We start from the raw sequence: 24,507 nt of genomic DNA on the forward strand, positions 1-24,507 counted from the left end.
AGAGCAGGGTAATAATGTACAGTTAATGATGGCTTTTAGCTAGCAGCTGCGCTGGAGATCGCAATGGTGTGACAATTGGTTGGGGTCTCCCTTTTGCAGTTGCCTTTTCCACCAGACTGGAATTTTGGGGGTGTACACTAGCAGGTAAAAAATAGATTTGGCGCTGATGGATCCCCTCACGTCCGATGGAGTGGGATGTACATTTTTTACATTTTTTTTTTCTTCTTTTCATCTTTGATGCTGTTACCAGGCTAGCTAAAAACAAACATTAAAGATATATAGGTGTTTTTATTTATTTATGTTTCTTAGTTTCGAACCCCAGCCAGGTTCCTGCAGGAGTCCTGATACTGCCACCTGCAGGGCAGACCTAGGGTCTTGCCTGTTTACTGAAATTGAGAGTATCAATAAAAGCCAGTCTCTCAGCCGTAAAGATACAGGATTATTAAGATTTGTACAAATCCAGAACAAACTATCCACACATAGAATGACGCTTCTGTGTTGCTGATTAATAAAACTAAACTGCAGTGTATTGTAATAAATAATAATAAAAAACAACAAAACCATTTCAGTGCCAGATTTGTGTAAAGTTCACACATGCCACCACTCAAAGGGTTAACTTTAACAAAAAGCGTGAGCGCTTTGTGAGTGAATATTGGAATCAGAAACATTATTCACAAAACTAATGTGTTTGTATTGTAGCACACAAAGTCTCAATTTGCCATCAAGAACCAGGCAGAACAGGTAATCTCTTAGTTTTAAATATTATTTATTTTTCAAGAATGTTGGATGGAGAAAAGAGTTTCAGAGAAGACTGTCCACCTCAGGGATGCCTGTATCCTATAAACCAGTCACATCCAAAATGTAACTCGTGGATGCGAAGCTACAACTCCTGAGAAGCTCAGCCAGCCATAGACAAATTACGTTTTCTTCTAGGCTGACTGTGGAGCATCCATTTAAACCTTGGGCACCCCTCTACTCCGTCAGTCCTCGCCTCTTCCACACTTTGGAGGGGGCACGGGAAAGTAGAGTATCACCCCAGATAGAAATCAGTTCAACAGGCTATTTTATCTATCAATTAATCTAAACTTTAAACTAGTGGTTCATGATTTAAAAAAACAAAAACAAACACTCATTAATTAAATCAGTAATTTAACATAAAAACTATTTTTGCGAATGTGCTTTATTTTTTTTATTTTTTTTTGCTTTTTATGGGATTACTGGTCCATTAATCAATTGTGGCTTCTTAGGTTTTTGTCAAGTTTTGAGAGCATTATTATTTCAAATTAAAAATGCTTTTGTTTTTAAAGTCCCTCCAACCAGGATATTTCCTTCGGTTGGATCTCATCCCCCCCAAAGCCGATCTTTTATTTTCTTCTTGCTAATGTCCTGAGTGGTTCTTGATGCTGTGATGCATTTCTGTTCTATATAACTTGTTACATTTATGAAAGTACTCAATTTTACTTACCATTGTTCCTATGCTGTACGTAGCTGCCGGTCCAATGGTGTGGTGATAAGGATCTGCTGCTGCATACACACGTCCATAACTGCAGAGAAAAGCCATAGGAACCTTAACTCTCTGCCATGTACATATTACAGTATTAGGCGACAAGGCCTGCGGTGGGGCATGTTATGGAATAATGCTATTACATTTATACTGCACTACCTTACAGCACTTACTGGAAGGATTCTCCACCCCCTAAAGCACCTTAGCGTAAATTGGCAATTTTATCAATTAACTTGGTTACACCCCCCTGGCTGTCAATCAGACATCTGGTCCTGTTACTTCCTGGTTGTTTAGCGCAGTAAAGATAAACTCAATTGCCCAGAGCATCTGCCTTGCAAATACTTGTCATTGAGCTGCATTGGGTCTGTAATTGGACAGTCACAGAAAGTCTGGGCGGGTTGGTGGGAGAGAGCTTGCAAAGGCTTCAGGCAAGAAGCTGTGTTTAGATATAACCCCAAATGAGAAAATGCATAATTAAATGCATGCATGTTTTCTATAGGGGTATATATGCTAATATATGCTAACCTCCTCCGTTAGATGCTCACCCAGTCTCCACTCAAAAAAAATCGTTAAAAACCCACTTCTTCATAAAAGCGTATCAGTTAAACTGTTATTAGCTCCCGACTGATTCCTCTTCTGCAACTGTCACTAGTCTAATACTATCCTTACCTTTTGTGTCATTTTACCCCACTCCCTCTAGCATGTAAGCTCATTGAGCAGGGCCCTCAACCCCTCTGTTCCTGTGTGTCCAACTTGTCTGGTTACAACTACATGTCTGTTCGTCCACCCATTGTAAAGCGCTGCGGAATTTGATGGCGCTATATACATGGCATAATAATAATAACCAGTGTTTTTAAAAAAAATACATATATATATTTTGGCAATCGAGAATCTCTTTAAGTCTGAAAAGATGTTTAAAATGAAAATATCATGGAATTTTTTTTAGTTTAATCAGGACTACAGACAGTACAACTATGTAAAGTGGGTAATATCTATATTTATATATCACAATTTTTTTTACAAGGGTTCCAGAACGTTTGTGCTGCATTGCAGTTGCTTAAGCTCTTCCTAAGCAAAAAGGGTGGACGTGGAAACCATTCTCACTGTGCCTAGAAGGGTATGCGCTACACCTCGCTGAGAAGGCCCAAACACGGCCAAAACAGGGCTGCTGGGACAACCTGCCAGCATTTTGCTTCAGGACTACTCTCTGATGGTTGGGATCAGTCTGATATCCAAATGGTAAAGTTTCTCTTTGTAATGGTGCAAATGAGCGAAAACATCTGGAGACCCAAGTGGGGACTAGTCGAATGGCAAGCTACTGAGTTTCTCTAAGCTTGTGCCCGTTCTCAGAGATCACATATTCTCAATTCCCAAATCTAGCTACTAGATAAAAAAAAAAAAAAAAAGTAAAAAAATGAGACTGCTGGATCATCTTGTTAAAATGTATACTTTTCTCTTTTTCGAAATAGAAAATGATAAATGAAGTCTATGTAGCTTACCAATAAAAGTGAGGTGTATAAATACTTCGTGTACTATACAGCCTCCTAACAGAGAGGTATGTCATCTTGCTGTGTTTGTGATTCATTTGAAAACAAATCTGGACTCAAAACAGCACATCTTTCCATATGTGACATCGTAAAACGACACTATGGGAAGATATTACATATTTCTTTAGAGCAGTGGCTCACAACCCAGTCCTCAAGTACCCTCTACCAGTCCAGGATTTAGGGATTACCCAGTTGTGTCTAAGGTGGTTTTAGAAGAAGATAAAAAAAAACACTTTAGACACAACTGGGTAATCCCTAACTCCTGGACTTGTAGGGGGTACTTGAGGACTGGGTTGGGAACCCGTTTTAGAGTGTAAGCTCACGGGGGAGGGGGTCATACATAGCACTTTGTATAAAAGTGCTACAATTGTCATACTAACGTCCGCAGGCAGGGGTCAGTAATCCTTTTCTACTGGTGTGTCTGATGAAATACCTCTCTGTCTGCAAGAATACCTATTTACTTCATAAAATGTTGTAAAGTGCTCTGGATAAGATAGCTCAATAAGAAATGACTATACACCGTACATTACCACTCACCTGTCACTATAAGCAGCTGCTGCTGCTGGCTGTGCGTATCTGTAAGCTGCGTATCCTCCCTGTTGAAAAAAAAAACGTGATAGTCCATACCAACTTTCATAAATGGTGTTACTGGCATAAACAATAGGAGATGCCAACACTCCATGGGTTAACAGGGTTTGCCCAGTCTAGCAGTGATACTAAAGATCTGTGTATGTGGTGGTACTTAGCTCCCCAATCAGGTGCAAACTATTGGGGTACCTGGCTCAGTTTGGAGGTACCCATAGGCTCAATGCGTATCAACGAGGTTGTATGAGAGGGGGCAGGGAAGAGAGATCAGTGCCAACAAGTGAGCAGATCTAAATAAACATTGAAAGGTGCTTAACTTGTTTAATCTCCATAATGTATTACAATGGGGTTTAATCTATGTATCTAATAATCTAACTATTTGATGCTGTGACATGTAATTAAGATGACTAATTCTAGTGGCAATCTGACATTGTTGATGTTCTAGTAGAATATTTGCAATTTTTATTTTCATTTATTTATATTTTTATTACACCTGTAATACACCATGTGTAGCACTTAATCTACTAAAAATATGATTTGCTATTTTGAGAATCCAAAAATGCCTCTAATTTTCTGTCTACCTTCACCATGTGTCTTATTTTTTTTCTACAAATACAATATTCTCTCTTAGATATTCAGCACACCAAAATATAAAAAAAGCAAAATGAGAAACACACCCACACAAAACAAAACGACACGTGCCCTTCCAGGACTGAAGAAGTCTAGTGTGTCTTTATTTACTTTAGTCAATGGTACCTTGCTTGGAACGTGTTTTAAAAGACTCCGGTTAAATATATTATCATTCTTTCTCCCACTGGTCTACAGGATCTATCACTGCGCCGTATCTCTTAATGAATTCATCTTAGCAGCATGAAGCAATAGGCTTTCTTAGCATTTCAAAGCACCAGTGTCTGCTCTCCCCAAGGCTTGGTCAATTGCCTTCTCCATCCTCCAGGCTACCTGACCTCCCTAAGACATGACCCAAAAATATGACCCTTCCAACCCTTTCATCTTCTCACGGAATGACCTCTCCTGCTCTTTCCCGTTTCTCATTCTTTCAGATTCTGCTTATTAGCATCACTGACCAACTTCTGCTATATTACCTTTAGAACTGGCAGCATTAAAGTCGATCTTTTCAAATTTTAGTCCCATTCATTGCATGTTCAGAAGCTTCCTCCACTTTGTGTGTTTCAGTTTTTCAGGGTAACAGAGATTGAGTTATGGATATATCGCAGTTCTTTGCTATGGGCTACTCTACCTCTGCAAAGCCCTGTACACATCCACCATGATTACTCAGTAGTTCTATCCTTACTCCCCTTTTGGAGCCTCCAGAATAGAGCAACTTACATTAAAAGATCATGTATAAATTAGATAAAAATGGATGACACCAGAAGGGTTATAATTTCAGAAAGGCCTGCATTAATAGATCACTACTAGATGAAATCAATACCTTGACTTTGCATCATGTGCTACGTTAAGGGTTATCATCTACGTTAAGGGTTATGTCTTCTATTGAGAACTACTGATAAGTCATAAAATATGTTTGGCATTTCAGTTTCTATAGCAATATTATTAATTGTATCAAACTCTACAGATAAATAATGAATTAACCCCTTACGGACACAGTTTCAGAAATAAAAGGGATTCATGACGGAATATTTCCGTCATGTGTCCGTAAGGGCTTAAGTAGCCTTCTGTTTTGGATAACATTGAATTATGATCCAAAATCCAACCCGGATGAGATCACAGAGACAAATATCTTAAATTTCTTTGGGAAGGGTGGACAACTTACATATATTTCGGCTCCATAGAAACCATCCTGGTAAACAACTCTGTGGGACAGAAAAGAGAAAAATACATGAAATTGTAATGTTAGACGCAAGTGCAGTGGGATATACTAGGAGGAAGGGGGGGGGGGGGGGAAGTCAGGGTAAGGGAGAATGAAGAGGATACAGAACAAGCGATTCGTTTAGAATGGATCCAGCAGAGTGGAAGAGAGAGAAATAAGGAGGACATTTAAAACAGTTAGAGAGGAACATAAATTGGAATAAAAATGTAACTAATCAGTGAGGGGCGGGGAACTGACAAGAAAATTAAGCCTAAATAGCAGAAGTGGGATAATTATCCACAAAAACAATTCTTCTGCAATGAAATCACATCTAAAAATACTAATGTTATGATTTAACCTACACATTTTATTATAAGTCAGCTAGTGAAATAAACACTTAGTACAAACATCTTAGGCAACATAGAATATGTTCTAAACAATAGATTGCTGGCATAACATAATTAGTTTTCTCTTAACTCATTATGTGTAACTTGACTGTTGGCTGAGATCAGCCATTAATTAGGGCACATAGCAATTAAATAAAGAAACGTATCAAAGGGCAGCCAAAATAAACATTTTGATAGTGTTACCAGGAAGAACTGCCCGTGAGTTTAAATAGACCCTACATTTACCCCAAAATGATTTAAAATAAACAAAATTCACAATGCTTTATCCAACCATTGCAGCTTGATTTATACTCACGCTCCGTAGGTGGGGATTGGTGGGGGAGGTGGAGCAGCTCTGAAGGTATTATACACTGCGCGGCCCCTTCCCCGTAAGTGAGCCCCTCGGTAAGCAATTGTGGTGCCAGCAGGAGGATATGGAAATCCAGTTACTAACGGAATTAAAAATAAGCTGATTAGGGACCCCTAAAACGTGGTCTTTTAGAGCCTATTCCAGTCCATATAGTAGACCTGTCCGTTTTATACAACATCATTTAAACAAACAACTGAATAATCACTTCTTTACACGATAAGCTATTTATAATTGTTTTCTCCAATATGGAATAGTTTGTGAGAAATCCCTTTAAATTGTTTTAGCCTAGTCATGTGACCTGCAATGCAGAAAACATGCTATTTAAATCATTCTTCTAGCTCGCACACAATCTTTTATTCTAACCGTATACCAGCTTAAAACATTATGCTGTAAAAAATATATATTATCTACATTGTTTTAGCTCGGCATACAGCGACAATAAAATGCCTTGCGAGGCAGAAGGATATTTTTTTTTAATAATATCATGCCTTCTGGAGTAATCTGCAAAAAAGTTCATATTTTAAAAGATAGTTAATACAGAAATCTAAACATTGAATAATGTCTGTTTATGAATTTTCAGACGTAGGTCAACTGCCTTTCTCCAATATAACAACTGCATTCTTTAATCTGTACAGGATAGTATGTCACAATACATGTATACTATAGATATATGGTACGATTAGATACTGTGTTGAGATTAATCACACCAGCCAGCCTGTTCCTTTTCCGCTAGATTCTAAACTGCCCTCCTCCTATCACAAACAAGCGGTATTAGTGACTGAATGGCCACATATCATCTATTAGGAAGAAATTGACAGGATTTGAGGCTCTGAGGAAGACCATGAAGTGCCCTTTAGGACCTTAAAGAATATCTTCCAGGGCAAATCCAAAGAGTTTGCCGGCATGATAGTGATGCTGGTTAGCCTAAAACAGTTGTAAATACACCACACTATATCTTTGTTGTATTCTTGGGTGGTTTGTACCATTAGTTTTGATATCAGTAGATTTTGGCTCTTGCTAAATGTAAAAGAACACTGGGATTTTCAGTCTTTGAGTCAGATGTCTGTAATTAGATACATCTTTGGCTCATCGAAAGCAACATGATCCCGGACCATAAACATACCTATAGAGGGGAGCTTAGTCTACGATATTACCTTTTTACAGTGTGTTATGCACAAGTCAGTGGTTTGAAGAAAGGTCCACATAACAAAACTTAGTCTAACTAGTAATTCCCCCACCTGTCCAAAAATCTGTGATCCACTAGAACAGTAAAGTCATTTTTATTGGTCTGCCAGCAGTAATTATACGTAGTACTTATGACATGAATCTAACTGAAGGATGTCCAAACTCAGCTGGGCTACTCTGGACACTCGTGATCGAATACAAATTATAATGTTTTACATAGTCTTCAGCTTTTTCTAGTTTGATTTTTGTGTTTCCCAGATGAGACGTACCTGCATAGAATTCTGGTCCGTATACGGCTCCAACCACTGGGTTTAACTTCCAGCCTGAAAGAGTCAAATAGATTCAAAGAATTAGGGTGTTGTAACCACCGACAGGAGATTTTATTCCCATCACCATCATATTACATGGAGTGAGATGTAAATAACAAGTTATGCAAAGACACATAATCTTATTAACTGTACTGAGCCTTGGCTAGCTAATGACAATGAGAATTCAGATAATTAGAGAGTCCCCACTTTTATATTATTGTGTTGCATGCACAAAGAATTTGAAAGGTTTTAAATCAATCCCTATATATATATATATATATATATATATATACTAAACCATTCTGTTAAGATCTGATTTAGGTTTCCTGCATATAAATTCAGCCACCAGTATCCGTGCAAGCCTTCCTTGCACATAAAGGTTAAATAATACTGCACAGAGAATCCCAATTAACTGGTAAACCCAACAGGACTCCTTCGAATACCCGGGACTGTCATGTAAAATGGCAAGTTCATCGCACAGTGCGGCAAGCGACTGAACTCACGTGCGATTTGACCTCTGAGTCATTTGCAAGCAGATCATTGTGAGGCAGCCCAATATATTTTATTGGTAACTGGAATTAGTAGTGAAAGGTTGATGTATCGTATTGTGGGTGTTTGCTGAGGACAGGTTGTCCATTTTTTGTCCATTAAAGGATTTTAAGGAACACACAGGCTGCCTGAAATCTCTATAAGTGTTGCTTTACGTTACAATCGTTATTCAGACCTTGGCATTATGAACCTACATATCCCTGCAGTATGTAAAGGAGATTAGCTTTGTCTCAAAAAGCCTAAAGGATGATTGCGTTGACAGGGAATGGATGAAGTCGTATTAGAAGGTTATGACTTTGAACTATACCGGCAGCTATTCTGATGTCGGAGAGAAATCAGAGTTTACGTTTTGGTGTTCATTAAATAATTACCTGTCAGAGAAAATAAATTGAAGCATCGCTATCATTGGATGCCAGAGTGCTGTACCCTCTTTTTATTTTCATACGTTATTGCTAAAGTATATTTTAACTGACCTCTAAAAAGACGTTATCGCGAATTTCCTTTTACTTAAATTATAAAATTCATAAAAAAAAACCAAAACATTGAGATGTATTCACTAAACCCTGGATTGTAGTAAATTAAAAACAGAGTGCACGTTTTAGGCCAAGTTATGACAGTAACGGAGTTACAGCGCAGTATGCTCCATTCATAGTGCTGTCCCTAGGAGGAGACAGGGACATGTACTCAATGAAATCGATGCAGCACATACCGTTTGTATAGGGGTTAACCGGCTTCTTGTTTGTCATTACCCGAGCGGTGGCATTATTTACCTGGATAGGAGAGAGAGAGAGAAGAAAATTACACACAAAGATATAAAGTTACCACGGACGATAGCACGCTGTTTACTGTGAACAAGATACGTTAATGTTCTATGGATTTATTACTATAATATTAACCTTGGTTCCAAGTCTGGGGTAATACATGAACACAAATTACATTTATTTGCAGGTAAAACTGAAACAGATACTATAATATATACTGAAGGAAGCAGGAAAATGAGAAACCTTCACTTTTTAGCGATTATTGGAAAATAAATGCACAAGGATGTGATTGTTCCATTTATCTCAAAGTGCCTACACAAGTTGCTGAATGACACGGCCAAATTAAAGCACAGAATATTAAACCAATCCAAGGAAAGATTGCGGCTTAATAGCATATACTAAAAGGGACACTCTAGACCCTTATATCACTTTAGCTTGCTGAAATGCTTTATGTGTGAAGTGTATGTCCTCTTTTTTTCACTTTACAAAAAGCGAAGATTTCAATAGAAATTGTCACTTTTATAAATTAACGTTGTCAGTCAAAAGGTCCTGTGTTACTTCCTGGTTTGGTTAGCTCAGTGGAGTTAATATCTAGAGGAAACAATCACTCAGAGCACCTGCCTTGCAAAGACTTCTCCTTGAGCTGCATTGGGTCGTCTGTGATTGGACAGCCAGAGAAAGTCTGGGTGGAATTAAAAGGGGAGGGCTTGCAAAGGCTGCAGACAAGAAACCTGCAACTTCTGAAAGCTGATTTTTGATATACCAACAATAAACAAAAAAAAAATGCATGTTTAAATGCTTGATTGATTTCATTGTGTGATTTCATCTACTAAACAGTGATTTATTTTGTTGGGGCGGCAGTAGAGTATCCTTTTAATATGCTCCCTCATATGCTCACTATGTGCACAGAACTTAGTAGTTTAGCTTGTAAGCGTGTGCTATATAAACGATATACTATATCCAAATTCTCAATTGAAGAATCTCAAAATATACCGCAAACACATGATATTGAAAATGTAAATTTAGTACAACATAACTACTAATTAAATATAGATCAATTGCAAGCGTCACTGCCTAGATACCTTCCATATTAATAGAACTTATGAGTAAGGACAAACACACACAAACGTAAATAGAACCGAAAAGTAGATACCAACAAAATTGTTTCACTTTGGATCTAAGCAGACAGAATCAGCTATATAATAAGGTCAGCTATATAATAATAATTAAAACGAGTATGTTCTACGCTATTTGCTCAGGTTCAAAACGTTTGTGTACTTAGAACTATTTTGTGTGACACAGTAGCAACTGCTATGAATTTTATTATGGCTTTATTTGTCTCCAATACCCGCTGTGTACACTAGCTGCACGCTATGATTGGAGCTTGTTACTATGTCGTAGCTGTAAATTTTTTTTATTATTTTTAAGAGGAGGTAGCGTTCATCCAGAAAACAGGGTTTTGTTCTCCCCTCAAAGATGACCAGTTGCTACAAGTCAAGATATTTTTGTGATTTTTCTTTTATTGAGAGCTATATTCTCCCGTGTCCTGATTGGACGAGGCATTCTGAAATTCATGTCAGCAGAAATTGCCGTCGTATATTTTGTTATGATACACAGTGGGGTAGACGGGATACAGGGCTGGAATGAGCAGACCGCAGTGCAGCGAAGTGCCAAACATTCCATTTTACCATCCGACCCAACACTGAATTGTTGGAGAGATATTTTGGCTCAAACTGCAAGCTTCATGTAACCATAAAGACCTAATGTAGGTAATAAAACAGCACACAATTGGCAGCGCTGCGGGAGGAGGTAGAAGGGAGAGCGGTACCAGGAGAGAGACTCCTCTTCCTTGGGAGGAAGAGAGGTGCAGAGAAATGGAAATAAAAAGGATGTAAAATTAAACAGCCAATCCCAATTAAGAAGCCAATCCGACACAATATAAAATAGTGCTTTTTACCCCAAACTTCCCCCTCTCTTCTCAAGTACTTGTTCATTTTTTCCATTGTTTGTTCCTTGGCCGGGGGGAGGGGGGTCAGAATTATTATCACTAGACACACCGCTTATTAATATGTTTGGTGTCTTTTTGGATGGGCTTAAGAGATGGAGAGATGGGTACTAGCCCAGCTACGTTGGTTATTCAGGGGGAACAGTTAATTTCTATTTTTTCACGGGGACCCATTCCTATTTTGAAGTACTCTTCCCCAACCTGTGCCCACCTATTTCTCTTTAATAACCATGTTTGGGCAGGGCAACCTTCACCTACTGTTCTTGTATGTCAATCATGTTTTGGTAGAATTACGTGATTGATTCTTTTCTGTCTTGCTGAGTCTCCTTTGCTTTCAAACCTAGGAATTTGTCTCTGTAGTTTTTTTTGACCCATTTATCCCCTTTACCTCTTTTTCCCTCAGTCTCTCATTTCCAAGTTACATACTATCGATATATTCTGGCATTTCTTATTATACTTTACAAATGTATTGTGTAATCCCCTGTTGCTTTCCTTTTTGCAGCGTTTATGTGTAAGTTTTTAACATTTTGTTATCTTCTTTTATTATTTTTTTTTTCCTTTTTGTGACGTTTCATGCCAGTAAATGTTACTGTAACCAAAATATATTAAACTATGTTTGTTTGTTTTTTGGCTAAAAGATAATAGGATCGTGCTAATTGTTTTTAAAGGATGCTGGACCTCGTAATGGCCAACAGAATGTGTAAACTGAATACATTTTGATACCTGTTTCTGCCAAAAAGCTGGTTGTATGATACACAGATTTCATTTGCCAAACTACAAAGTTTTTGTTTTTTTTTGCATGAAAGGTGCATTTTAAACTCTTAGCTTGGAGCTTGTAACAGGTATACCCTGTATATTAAACAGGGCTCTGTCCTGCTGGGATCTCAATATATAATATATCTGCATATTTCTGAATTATTCTGTCCGAAAACTTCTCTGCAGAAAACAATAATCTAACGGAATCAGCAGTAAAATGCAATTAACACCAGATGTTGACCCCGATATTCCAGCTGTTGCCGCCCCCCTCCAACCATCAGGGCTGAACTGTGGGAAAAGGTCTCCCGGGGGCTGTTAATATTTGTTACTTTCAGGAAACACTACAGCAGAAAATATACCCATCGTTCGGCAGATTGTGACAGCGAGGGAATGTACTGCAAAGCACAGGACACATAGCGAGTGAATTTTGTTCATTTTTATAAAATGCGGAGGGGGAAAAAAATACATCAGCATTTTCGAACAAAATCATCAGTTTAAAGAAGAATTGTAACGGGGAAGTTAGTAAGAATTGGAGAGCTTTTTTGCCCCCTAAATCCTGTGTGTTAAAACAGTTTAGAATATGAACAAATGTATATTTTTCTTGCTAATTTAGATGAGAATAGGAGCAGTACATAATAATCTGTTTCGGTTAATATTTTAATTGTGAAAAGTGCAAACTATCCTGTTGTCAATACACATTTTGTCTAAAGAATTCTACAGATAATGATTCTTTGCTGCAAATCTGCAGCTTCTGCAGGGTCCCAGAAATGATGACTGAGATATTTGAATCATTCTTGATCCTGTCACGGTATTCAATGTGAGAACGGTACATGTATAACCTAGCAGGGCTTTATGGATATGTAGTTAAGCATTCTCAAGTAATGTTCTTCATGAAAGGACACAAATGAAACTACTCAACAGGATCTGAGCAAAAGTTTAGATGCCAAGGAGAGCCTGTTCCTGGAAATAGAATGATAGAAAGGCATTAGAAGGACTCACTGCCTCACAGCCAAGCTATGGTGCTACCGAGCTATGCTCAGTGAGCTGCAGTGGGTATGGTACTTGGAGTGCCCCTTTAAACATGTGAATGGTACATACTGGACATATAGCCTGGTAAAGTGACAGAATCCCTAATACACCACTATTGAAGTTCAACTAAATTCTATTTTCCTGTTTTTTTTATTGTAGTGTTTGATGTGAAATATATATTAATTTATTTAATTTTATGTGTTGACATTCCCTTTTTTAATCACTCCTTTTGTGCATTAACATTCTTCCATGGGCAATCTCATTTTAATTTTACAGAATGAAAGTATAACATTTTATAATTATTCACAGTTGAACGTCTTTCTTCCAAGCCCAACATTCTCTGTTTAAATTGCATTCTTTTACATTTGCTTTCCGCGGGGGAAAATGAAACGCGACTTAAACTATTTGTGAATCTAGATCTTACTGCTGATATTTCTAATTTGCGATGCATGATGATTACCTCTTTTTTTCATGGAATAAAATTTGCCAACTGAATGATTATACTAGGAAGTTTATTGTTAACATACAGGAGTCTTAAAAACACAGCAAATAAAAAAAGGATGGACTCCTTGTTCTGCTTAATCACAAAACAGTGTATTTGACTTTAAGGACCTCTCTCGCGTGTCTCCGTCAGGACTCAACACATCACAATATCAGGTTGCACACAGTACACAGTACAATGCTAACTTCATAGAACACACAAACTTATCTGATATGCACCTCAATTTTTCTTCCCTCAACGATTGTCCCGTTGAGTTTCTCCCGTGCGCGGTCTGCATCCATGCTAGTTTCAAAAGTTACAAACCCAAATCCCTATGAAAGAGGGGAGCAGATAGGGGAAGAGGAGACACAGAAACACCCAAGAGTAAGAGAGTTAGAGACATAAAAAGGAGAGGCAGAAAAGCAAGCATGCTAAAGAAGTCTTATTATGGAGAGAGGTTAATGATGGACACCATGGTCTGAGGATGGAATGCACATGCAGATGCGGCACAGCAGAAGAACATGTTGCTTCTAAGTTGACCAGCCCACCACCCAAACAATTAAGCATGGACTTCTTCTATGAACCTGATCATGCCTTTTCTGTACAATTCATTGATAAGCAGCACTGTTTACTATAGTTGTAGTAAGCAGGTACATCTCCAAATTTTGGGGGGCTAAATATTTGCCATGAGGCTCTGCCAACCTCCACTTAGCATAGTACCATGGTATAGATTTAGCTTCACAGATGATGGAGCACCAATTGCTGGCCACCCTTGCTCCTTATAGGAAATACAGGAGAGGAGCTCTGTTAAGATAAAGTAACTAGTGTGCTTTAGAGGGAGAGATTATCATAGGGCCATCTAAGGGCTACACTTGCCATGTTCTTAATTTCTCACATGTTGTTATGATGTTGCAAAGGTTGACTTCTTTGTTGACTGAATTATTTTGAGATTGAAAAGTACTAGTGACCGATTTGTATCCTCTCCTGCCTCTCCCCGGCCTTCCACCTTCAGGTTCAGAACATGACAGAGCTTGCAGGCGAGTAATGGAGATAATGAGTGTTTAAGGCCACCCTCAGCACAGCAGGTAGCTCCCGTTATCCTACAACTAGGAGCCAGGCAGCTGGTCCATGTGACAGGCCACAGAGCTGCTCTCCTGCCCCCGCTGTAATGCAGATAGGATTTGTGGAAAGGTTCCACTCTGACAGGTAACGATTTGCGAATCCCTCATATCTTCAGGACATGCCGCGCTAATGAGATATCTACACTCACCTTGGAACCTCGCTCGTTAAAAATGATTTCCACGTCTAAAATCTTCCCGAATTGCTGCAAAAGACACAAACAGAGGATTGAAGGAAAAAATGGTAAGTGCACAAGGAATATCAGTAGAGAGAGCGAGACAGAGCGTTAATATGGGGGGTCTGAGGAGGTTTTGTCGGGTGATTTGGCTATGCGGTAACGCTAACGAGCAGAGCAACAGAGATTTAGATGCGGCTGGAGATGACTGCATTATTTAATTAATACTAATTACTTGTCTCAAACCAAGAAATTTTGGCTCGTTTAGAAACTACGAGGCAGGCATTAATCTTCTATGTAAACCATAATGAAAGACAAAGGAATGAAGGAGTGCTGCATTGAAAGACTTGGACACCTGCGATTCCCTCCTGCAGTTGCCTCTTGCTGGTCGAAAATAATTAGAGTTGCGGCTCAACAACAGATAGAAAAAAAAAAATCTGCAGATTGGATTGGAGAACCCCAAGGAGTTCGTACTGCCACTTTAATTTGAGATGTTTATAAAATATGCACTCCGCAGGGTATCATTGAGTAAGAGGCAGCCCTAGAAGAAGATAGTGTTACCCTGGTGTAATTTCAAGCAAGTGATTTAGGTAGTAGCTGGCGTTCACCCAGCCCAGAGCGTCATATTCTTAGTCACGGCTAACACCTGCACCCCAGATGGTGAAGGGCTGGCTGAAGGTCCTGAGAAGTGCCATTCACAAACATCTGGGGTGCCATTGAGTCAATTCACAAATAGTACATTGTCAACAAAGCTGTAATAGATACTTTCCCTCTGGTTAAAATACATTTTCCGAATTAGTTGTCACCTCTCAGATCACTGCTTAGTGGATATGACCCAGAGCAAATAAAACCACTGATTCTGTGCATTGGCCGTTTTACTCTTAGAGGCATGTGCCGCATAAAATTATATCACAAAATTGAATTAATTATGGAGTTTGGAATTCAAAGCTCTATCATTCAGTGGTTAGTGAATAAACCCCTATAAATCATATATACATTTATCCGAATGCAAATTTGAAGTATATAATAATTACTTTTTTTTTTTTTTGCAATTATTTAGGATTAAAACACTTATTTTATGATACTATTGGACAAAAAATAAATAAATCCAATCAAATGTAGTGACACACGGCTGGAGGGGAGCTCGGTGCTTTATACATATTTATACTATTTCTCTTATTTTGGTGTAGCTGTAAATCTAAAAAAAATTGAGTTATTTTATGAATGTGAGTTGTGAATTTTGTCCCAAGTGCACCGTATCACAGTGACGTATTTAGATAACTATCTGGGTAGCAACCATGCCAGTGTCACATTGCAACATAGCTTGGCGTTAAATAAAGCCGGTATCTCTAGCACGATAGGGTCTGACACTGGGAGAAAGAAAGTGAGCAGGAATCTCATCTGTTCTGCTTTTTGGGAAGTGCAAAGTGCTCTAACGTAGGCGACAGCTGTCAGACAGTACAGAGCAGACCTTGACGGAATTTGGGATACAAGACGGATACTTTTTATTATGAAAACAAACTTTGTGCCCTGAACATAACACAGAACATGGGCCAAACCATGATACTTTGGTAGAATGTATAAATCTCGCCAGTGATCGCTCCCCTGTCTGGTCGTAAAACCCATGCAGCTGGCCTAGTCAGGGAGTAGCAAAGTTACTGCATGTGTGTGTATCTGCTATAGTCCATTTGGAACTCGACGTATAGAATAGAATTCAAATATTTAAAGGCTACATTTTAATAAGTCACTTTAATGGTTTTAATTACATCTGTCAGCACGTAAGAGCAAAACAAAGCAACACAAAAATAACTACATCAGCTGGTTTAGATGTCACTTATTTTGATTCAGCTTTTATTGTGTGAAGGTTTAAAATGGGAGATTTATTTAAAAACAGGTCCCCATCAAGGGTACAATTGTAAAGAAGATGCAGTCACCATGGGAACCAATATAATGTCTCATCAGTTTGTCTTTATAATTATGGCCCTATATTTTTTAATATACCTGTATTTATGTCAGGTCGCCTTGCCCTATATTTTACATCAATCTTAAATGCTTTCTGTAAGATGCTGTATCTTTCTATGTGCTGATCCTCGTTATTGTTTATCTAGTGCAGCGTTTCCTAATTGGGGTTCCGCCAACATTTTTATAAATAAAATGGCCGCGGGCGGCGAGGTAGAAGTCATCTTCCTGCTCAGCTCCCTTGCGCGCACAGCAGTGATACTGGAGCTGGAATATGACGTCACTCCGGCTCCGGCATCACTAAGAGGCGCACGAGGGAGCTGAGCAGGGAGATCACTGCTCCCTCACTGCCTGCACGCCAGCCGCTTAGCAGCCCTACTGGACCCCAGGGACAGAACGCTCAGCCTAGCAGCCCCACTGGACAAATGGGATATGGAAACTCCATGCCAGCACTCCCAAAGGTAGGGGGGCTGGGTGGAGTAAAATTTTTTAAAATAATAATAATTGTTTGTGTGTCTGTTTTGGAGTTTGGATGTGTTTGTGTGTTTGAGAGTGTATGTGTGCTTGTCAGTGAGTGTGTGAGTGTGCATGTGTTTGTCAGTGAGAATGTATGCGTTCTTTTCAGTGAGTGTATATGTGTTTGTGTGTGTGTCTGTAAAAGAGTATGTGTGTTTGTCAGTGAGTGTATGTGTGTCTGTCAAAGAGTGTGCTTAAAAGGAATTAAATCAATGCATCTCTATGAGGAAAATTCAGCGTCCTCATGCAGACCATCTTAGGAGTGGCCACTTGGAGGTGTCCCTAGGGGCAATGTAAACACTGCCTTTTCTCTGAAAATACGGTATTTACATGAAAATGCCTGAAGGGAGCTATTATACTCACCAGCACAAATAAATTAAGCTATAGTTGTTCTGGTGAGTATAGTGTCCCTTTAAATTTCACCTCCTCTGCTTAATTTTACAATAATTCTAGCTTCTAAATGAAATAATTCCTCCCATTATTTGCGACATGCTGAGTTGTTTACATTTGTGATTGCTGGTATATAGAGTCTTTACGTGTGTGATTGCTGGTATATAGAGTCTTTACGTGTGTGATTGCTGGTATATAGAGTCTTTACGTGTGTGATTGCTGGTATACAGAGTCTTTACGTGTGTGACTGCTGGCGATGCCTCCTACTACTTGTAATTTAACTGGCCTATTGTGACCTGTTTGTTCCAAGCTGGTGAATTACTCGAAGAACCAAAGTTTATTTTATTCAACGATCCATGGAACGCTAAGGTCTCTTGATAAAGGTGAATGACTACTTGCATTTTTTGAATGTAGGAATCTGGGTGGATGTTGGGTTTTACATTACGTGTATGGTAACATGACCTGTCTAAGTCTGCTGCTTGATTACTCATTCTCTTAATTAGAAGTGCCGTGACAGTGTATCATGCTTTCTGGAGTATATAAGGTTCAAAGTGTTAGAATGGAGGACTTAGACCCCCATTAAATCTGCCTCTTGGGCAACACTGTTCTATGATGTTAAAGGGTAAGAATAAGAACCGTAAACACTTTTTGTGCATTATTGCAAAGCTGTTGGTGCAGAGAGTACCCTGCTCCCACCAACCGTTTGTAAAACTAACATGGTTATACCCCCAGCTTGGTGCGTGTGGCTGGTTCATGTCAAAGAACAACGAGGCCTGATCTTTCTGATCTGTGGCCCTGCAGATCTCCGCACGTGGGCCAGATCACAAAAACTACCAACAAATGGTGTTTATAAAGTCATAGCAGCCATTGCGATCACTTTAAAAGCAGTTACACGTATCCTACTGGATAAATGGAAATACTCCTGGGGGTAAACTGCCTGGCAGGAGTTTATCGAATAGGAGAAGATCCCATAGACCAGAATTAGACACTCCTGATTGGTGGAGCCTCTTGATGGTGAGTGAGGGTTTAGCTTTTCTAAACTACACAACTTCACGATCATTTTTTTAATGCATTTTCTAAATTATGCATTAAAAAAGGTAATCATTTTTTACCTCATTGACTCTAGTTAAAGGAACTTTCATCACATTAACTACTTAATCTGAATGATGTTGTCATGGTGTGAGGCTTTCCTGGGTGCTAGCTTACCTCAAAGGGGTTTAACTGTTTATGGATGGTTTAACCCCAGAGTGTTGAGTCTGGTGCCCGATCCCTCTGCTTATGGACATCACCACAGTACAAGGCATGAGTCAGGAAGCTCAGTGCCCCATTAACAAAACGGCTTGAGAAACAGACGTATTTTTCTTGAGCCGTTTTGTGAATGGGGAGCTTCTTATAAACTCAGAGTGTGAGTCAACACTGTGGGGCTAAAATGTGTGTTAGTGATTTAAATTTGCACCAAAGGAGGAGATGTATATAAATAGTTGGATTCTGGGGCATTGCGGAGAAATCAGCCGGAACATTCCGTTGACTTTTATTATGACTTTTCCACATTTAGAACTTTGGCCCAGAATTGTTGCACGTTGACTGCAAGATTAGAGGAGCCAATATTTATTAACATGAACGGATATTATGATTAAAAAATAAATAAAAAATAAATGCAGAATTAATATATCCCATAAAAAAAACACCAACATGGTGAAATAAACCCATCTAATCGGGAACTTGGAAAAAGAAAAAAAGTCTTCGAGTCAGAGAAGAAGGCGCAGCGAGGAGGGAGAGTGAACATCACACAGCAGATTATTAGCTCTGTAAATCTTAACAGCTCCTTAGAGAATAAACTGAAGCAGTTCACTGATCAGTCTCTCTGGACAGCAATTCATAATTACAATAAACTTCCCATTTGATTGAAGCAAAACAATTAATTTTTCTTTTGGCTCTGTGGGTGGGGTGGTGGGGGGTTTCCTACATGGGAAAATTCCTCTGTGTAGGTTAAGATGTTCTTTATGTTCACAGTGGACCCATACGCAGAAGAAGAATAGGATTTGGCTTTCCGAAGCCGATCTAAGGCCTTCTCACACCAGAGGAGGCCGCGTTTGGCATTTTGATGAGGGATTTTATAGAAAGTTTAACTGTGCCAGCTTTAGTAATGAGGGTTAATACTTACTCCAAACATCTGCCGCAGGTCAGGGTCTCGAAAGCGGAAAGGGATGTTGGACACGTGTAATCTTTTGGGCTGTTGCTTCTCTGTGTTTTCTTGACATTGTAGCTGTTGACTGCTGTCTGTCTGTGATACCTCGTCTGTCTGTAAGCAAGAAGGACAAAGTACATGATCAGTACAGTTCTGCAATGTGTTGGCACTGGGGGTTTTCTTAACCCCACTTTGCATCTGACACAAAGTATTCTCCTGTGACTATGCAGGGACTCTGTAGTGATGTGATGAGTTCCTGATGAGAACTGAAATTATCAATAAGCAAAAAATATATATATTAAATTTGCAGAATCCACAAACCTGAGTGATGTTGATGAGACTCGCTGCCAAATCTTGTCACACCAAGATAATTAGTTTCACAATAATTTCCGTAATGCACGTATCCATTTTGTGAGCTCAATAGCTATAGAAGCAGGGGGCACATGGTTATTACATGACTATCAGATATGCATCCAACACCTTTTAAAGCGTGGGGATTTATAGGACTCTCCACCTCAAATCTACAGTTTTACATTTTTCAATAGGGAGTATGTGTGACTGGGCACAGCAGGTCCACCAGCGCTGGGTCCGCTATGGGTCTCTTGTAAATATTATGCTCACTGCATTTCAGAAGGACTGCTCCACTGCATGAAACAACTGCAAAATTCTTTAAGGGAAGATATTAAAAATGTAACAACTGCTATAGTAATGGGGTGGGGGGCAGGTGTTCACAGTAAGCATTTAGTAGTTCGCAGCTATTCCCTGCATTGCAGGCACGAGTCAGCACCAGAGAGAATAGAGGGAATGCAAGCTAGCACCATGGAGAGTTCCACATACATCTCTAAAATTCTGCAGTCTGATGTATGGAGCAGGGACGATTACTTCTACAGAATCCTGCAGCTTGGATACAGCAGAGATGGGGGGTACCTGTAGAATCCTGCAGTCCGTTGGCTATAGCAGTGATATCCAGATCTAAAGTACCTGGCAATTTGGATATAGCAGTGATGGTGAGATCTGCAGGACCCCACAGTCTTATAGTTATAGAACCCTACAGTTCGGGTATGGCAGTGATGGTGAGACCTGTAGAACCCACAGTCTGACTATAGCAGTGATGTGAGACCTGTAGAACCCTGCAGTCTAGCTATAGCATGATGTGAGACCTGTAGACCCCTACAGTTTGGGTATGGCAGTGATGGTGAGACCTGAAGAACCCTGCAGTCTGATGGCTATAGCAGGGGTGGTTAGACCTGTAGAACCCTGCAGTCTGACTACAGCAGTGATGTGAGACCTGTAGAACCCTGCAGTCTAGCTATTGCATGATGTGAGACTTGTAGACCCCTACAGTTTGGGTATGGCAGTGATGGTGAGACCTGTAGAACCCTGCAGTCTGATGGCTATAGCAGGGATGGTTAGACCTGTAGAACCCTGCAGTCTGACTACAGCAGTGATGTGAGACCTGTAGAACCCTGCAGTCTACTGACTATACCAGGAATGGTGAGACCAGTAGAACCGTGCAGTCTGGCTATAGCAGTGATGGTGAGACCTGTAGAACCCTACAGTCTAGCTATAGCAGGGATGGTGAGAACTGTAGAACCCTGCAGTCTACTGGCTATACCAGGGATGGTTAGACTTGTAAAACCCTGCAGTCTGATGGCTATAGCAGTGATGGTGAGACATGTAGAACCCTGCAGTCTGGCTATAGCAGTGATGGTGAGACATGTAGAACCCTGCAGTCTGGCTATAGCAGTGATGGTGAGACATGTAGAACCCTGCAGTCTGGCTATAGCAGTGATGGTGAGACCTGTAGAACCCTGCAGTCTAGCTATAGCAGGGATGGTGAGACATGTAGAACCCTGCAGTCTGGCTATAGCAGTGATGGTGAGACATGTAGAACCCTGCAGTCTGATGGCTATAGCAGGGATGGTTAGACTTGTAAAACCCTGCAGTCTGATGGCTATAGCAGTGATGGTGAGACATGTAGAACCCTGCAGTCTGGCTATAGCAGTGATGGTGAGACCTGTAGAACCCTGCAGTCTAGCTATAGCAGGGATGGTGAGACCTGTAGAACCCTGCAGTCTGATGGCTATAGCAGTGATGGTCATATCTTTAGAACCCAGCAATCACATTAAACGTACTTTCTATGCAGTGAAACCACTTGATGTTCCCTGCCACCAACCCTCCATTGAGTGGTCATTTTTGAATAGTTTAAAGCTAAACGAGAGTCCCTTGCAGCATTTCGCTTGGGCCAATGAGGAAGGTGACTGCATTCGGCCCATCACAGCGCCATTGGTGGTATGGAATGATAATATGGCCAAAAAGAATCCCCAGTGGGGGCTGGGCTATGGGTGGCCAGGGACCCTCATTCGGTTTTAAACTGCTCAGAAAAAAATTGTTTAACACTAAATGGATGAGCAGCACCAGGGAACTCCAGGCACCATAACTACTTCAATGAAATAAAAAGTCTTGTTTTACGTAGAACTGTTCTATTCTTGAATGTTGTTTGATTTATCCATGAGGTTTATTCACTAAGCACTTTGCAAAATGTTGACCAAAATCTTTCAGCTGTAGCCAAAGCAGAGCTGGATAATGTTTCGAAAGCGGCTAGTTTTGCCTAAAAGCAATTCAGTTTTAACTCAACATTTAGTGAATAAACCATGAATTGATCGCTGCGATCGGTTTTCCCGCCTTGTTACAAGCAATACATTAAGATTCCCTTAACTGTTTCTCGCACTGCAGGCACCCCGTTTACCGGAGGATTACCCTGCTACTGGATGTCTACAAATATGAATGTGTTTGAAGATGGCAATGCCCACACAAAGATTGGAGGTTCCTGCTGCTATTTATCATTGTGTCCCACTCACGCCCCCTCTCACTTTCTCACAATATTCCTAAACAGAAGAAGAAGAAAAAAAACAACAGAGAATGCTATCAATTTTATGAGTAAACATGGGCTCATTTATCAGGATAAAGCTGGGAACAGCCACTTTAAAATTACGCAAAGTGTGTCCATTTATCAAATCCGCCGGCACCCCACGTAACCCTTTTCACACCAGGCCGGAATGTATCTTGAATATCAGCAGCTTTATCTGCGGGGTCTGCGCGGTCTGCGTGGTTTATATCGCCATGTAAACAGGACTTTCCATTTTCTCTCTCTATTAATGTGCGTGTTAACGTTAGGCGTTCTATCCAGCTTCGTTATTAGATCATTGTCAATATTATTGCCGTGTTCTGTCACAGTGTGGGGTACTACAGCCCTCCCCGCGTTATTACATTCTCCCAATTATTATTATCATTCTAGAACTCTACGTATTACATATACTGATGTGATGTTCGATCTAGGAATGTGGGTTTATATCTGTGGCTCATTATAATATGAAACTAATGTAACGCTTTCTGGTAAAATTGTTATATTGCTATGAGTATTACTACATCTCTCTGCAATTATATCCCACTCTCTTATAAGATCTTGTCAAAGTTCAGCCTGTTTTTCTGTGTTTCGGTGATTCGACAGGTTGTGTTGATCTCATTGTAAGATAGCTCCTAAGCAATCTCCAGGATTGAAGAGGTTAAAGGATTACGATTTATTCAAGTAGCTAGCTTGTGTATCGAGAGATTGTCTGCCCCGGTCTTGAGGAACCCCTTTGTGAGTAGGTCTTTATAGGCAGCCTAAATCGGGCCGACATACAGGTTAATCTGTCCAATGGTAAGCTTTAGATTGTTTCAGATGTGCTCACTTGAAGGCCACTGCTGCTTGGAGTCTCTGTGGATTTAATTTGAAAGATCCTGGTGTGTACCAATTGTGTCTCCTTGTCTTATCTTCTCTCATACTACTGTGATTTTCTTTACATGGGTACCTTCCTCACCCCCTAGCGTGGAAACTCCTGTGAGCAAGGATTCAGGCGTTCTTTGTCACTTTCTGTGTTATGTTGTTATAACGAGGATAGCCTTCTACTGGTAGTGTGAAGGCACACATTGAGTTTTTGAATAAATTATTCTAATAAAATTGGATTATTATCAATTAAAATGTCTTCAGTAGATGCACAGAGTAAAATAACAGGTTGGGTAGAAGGCAGGGCTTACAGTTTATCCTTACAGTCCTTTAGAAGTCAATCTTTTGGCTTCCATTCCCCGTGGTACTTATATTTAACTACAGAACAGAAAAGTGAGATGGAACTGCAAACCATTTAATTAGTGTGTAACCTTATCACGGAAAATTGCTCATATTTTAACATATAGACACGGCTGAAGTTAGCCGCACAATCCTGACCACTATGGTGATACTGTCAAAGGAGACATCTGACCCATGTGGGAGAGGGATTCTTAATTGGAGACCCTTGTGTCCTCATTAGATTATCTGATTTCATGAGAGAAAGACAAAGTAATCTCATGAGGAAAGGGCAGCGTTGTGGGCTGAGGAGAGAGGACCAAATAATGTAACGTGTGAGAAGGACACCGTTCTCTCAGGAAGAGAAGGAACGACAAATAAATGGATGAGCAGTGTTTCTGATATGAACAGGGCCATCTTAACTTGCAGGAGTAGAAACAAGCAATCCTACATGAGGACCTTGTGCTCAGGAGAATGAGGACAAGTTATCTCATCTAAGAAAGTCACCGTTACCTTCTTAAGGGAAGACCCAAGTCAGGAAAATGAAATATCTGGTTTGGAGAAGGAGGCACAAATTAATTATTTGTAACAAAATCAACGTGCTATCAAGCTAAAGTTGCAAGACCAGATGATCATACGGTGGACACGGTTGTGCAATGAAGAGCAAGAAAATCATCTCATATCATGTGACGATCCTGTGGTTATGATACAGAAGAAAGAAGACCGATCATGTATTATATGCATTTGTATTATTTGAAGAA

At 39.8% G+C, this 24,507-nt stretch overlaps 1 protein-coding gene across 4 annotated transcripts in view; it reads right to left on the minus strand.

Annotated features, from left to right (window-relative positions):
* Positions 1-24,507, minus strand: part of RBFOX3 (RNA binding fox-1 homolog 3) — a 655,525-nt gene that overhangs the window by 7,205 nt on the left and 623,813 nt on the right. For 3 of the 4 annotated variants that reach the window (XM_063456256.1, XM_063456257.1, XM_063456255.1), the window contains 9 exons: positions 19,618-19,755; positions 14,565-14,618; positions 13,534-13,626; positions 8,972-9,032; positions 7,675-7,728; positions 6,167-6,299; positions 5,429-5,468; positions 3,589-3,647; positions 1,466-1,544 (listed from right to left, as the gene is read on the minus strand). In XM_063456256.1, coding sequence (XP_063312326.1) covers positions 1,466-1,544; positions 3,589-3,647; positions 5,429-5,468; positions 6,167-6,299; positions 7,675-7,728; positions 8,972-9,032; positions 13,534-13,626; positions 14,565-14,618; positions 19,618-19,755 — 711 coding nt within the window. The remainder of the gene's footprint in view (positions 1-1,465; positions 1,545-3,588; positions 3,648-5,428; positions 5,469-6,166; positions 6,300-7,674; positions 7,729-8,971; positions 9,033-13,533; positions 13,627-14,564; positions 14,619-19,617; positions 19,756-24,507) is intronic. The other variant, XM_063456258.1, reaches the window with a different exon arrangement.

Source organism: Pelobates fuscus, chromosome 5, assembly GCF_036172605.1.
Source record: "Pelobates fuscus isolate aPelFus1 chromosome 5, aPelFus1.pri, whole genome shotgun sequence".
In the NCBI taxonomy this organism is placed as follows: domain Eukaryota; kingdom Metazoa; phylum Chordata; class Amphibia; order Anura; family Pelobatidae; genus Pelobates; species Pelobates fuscus.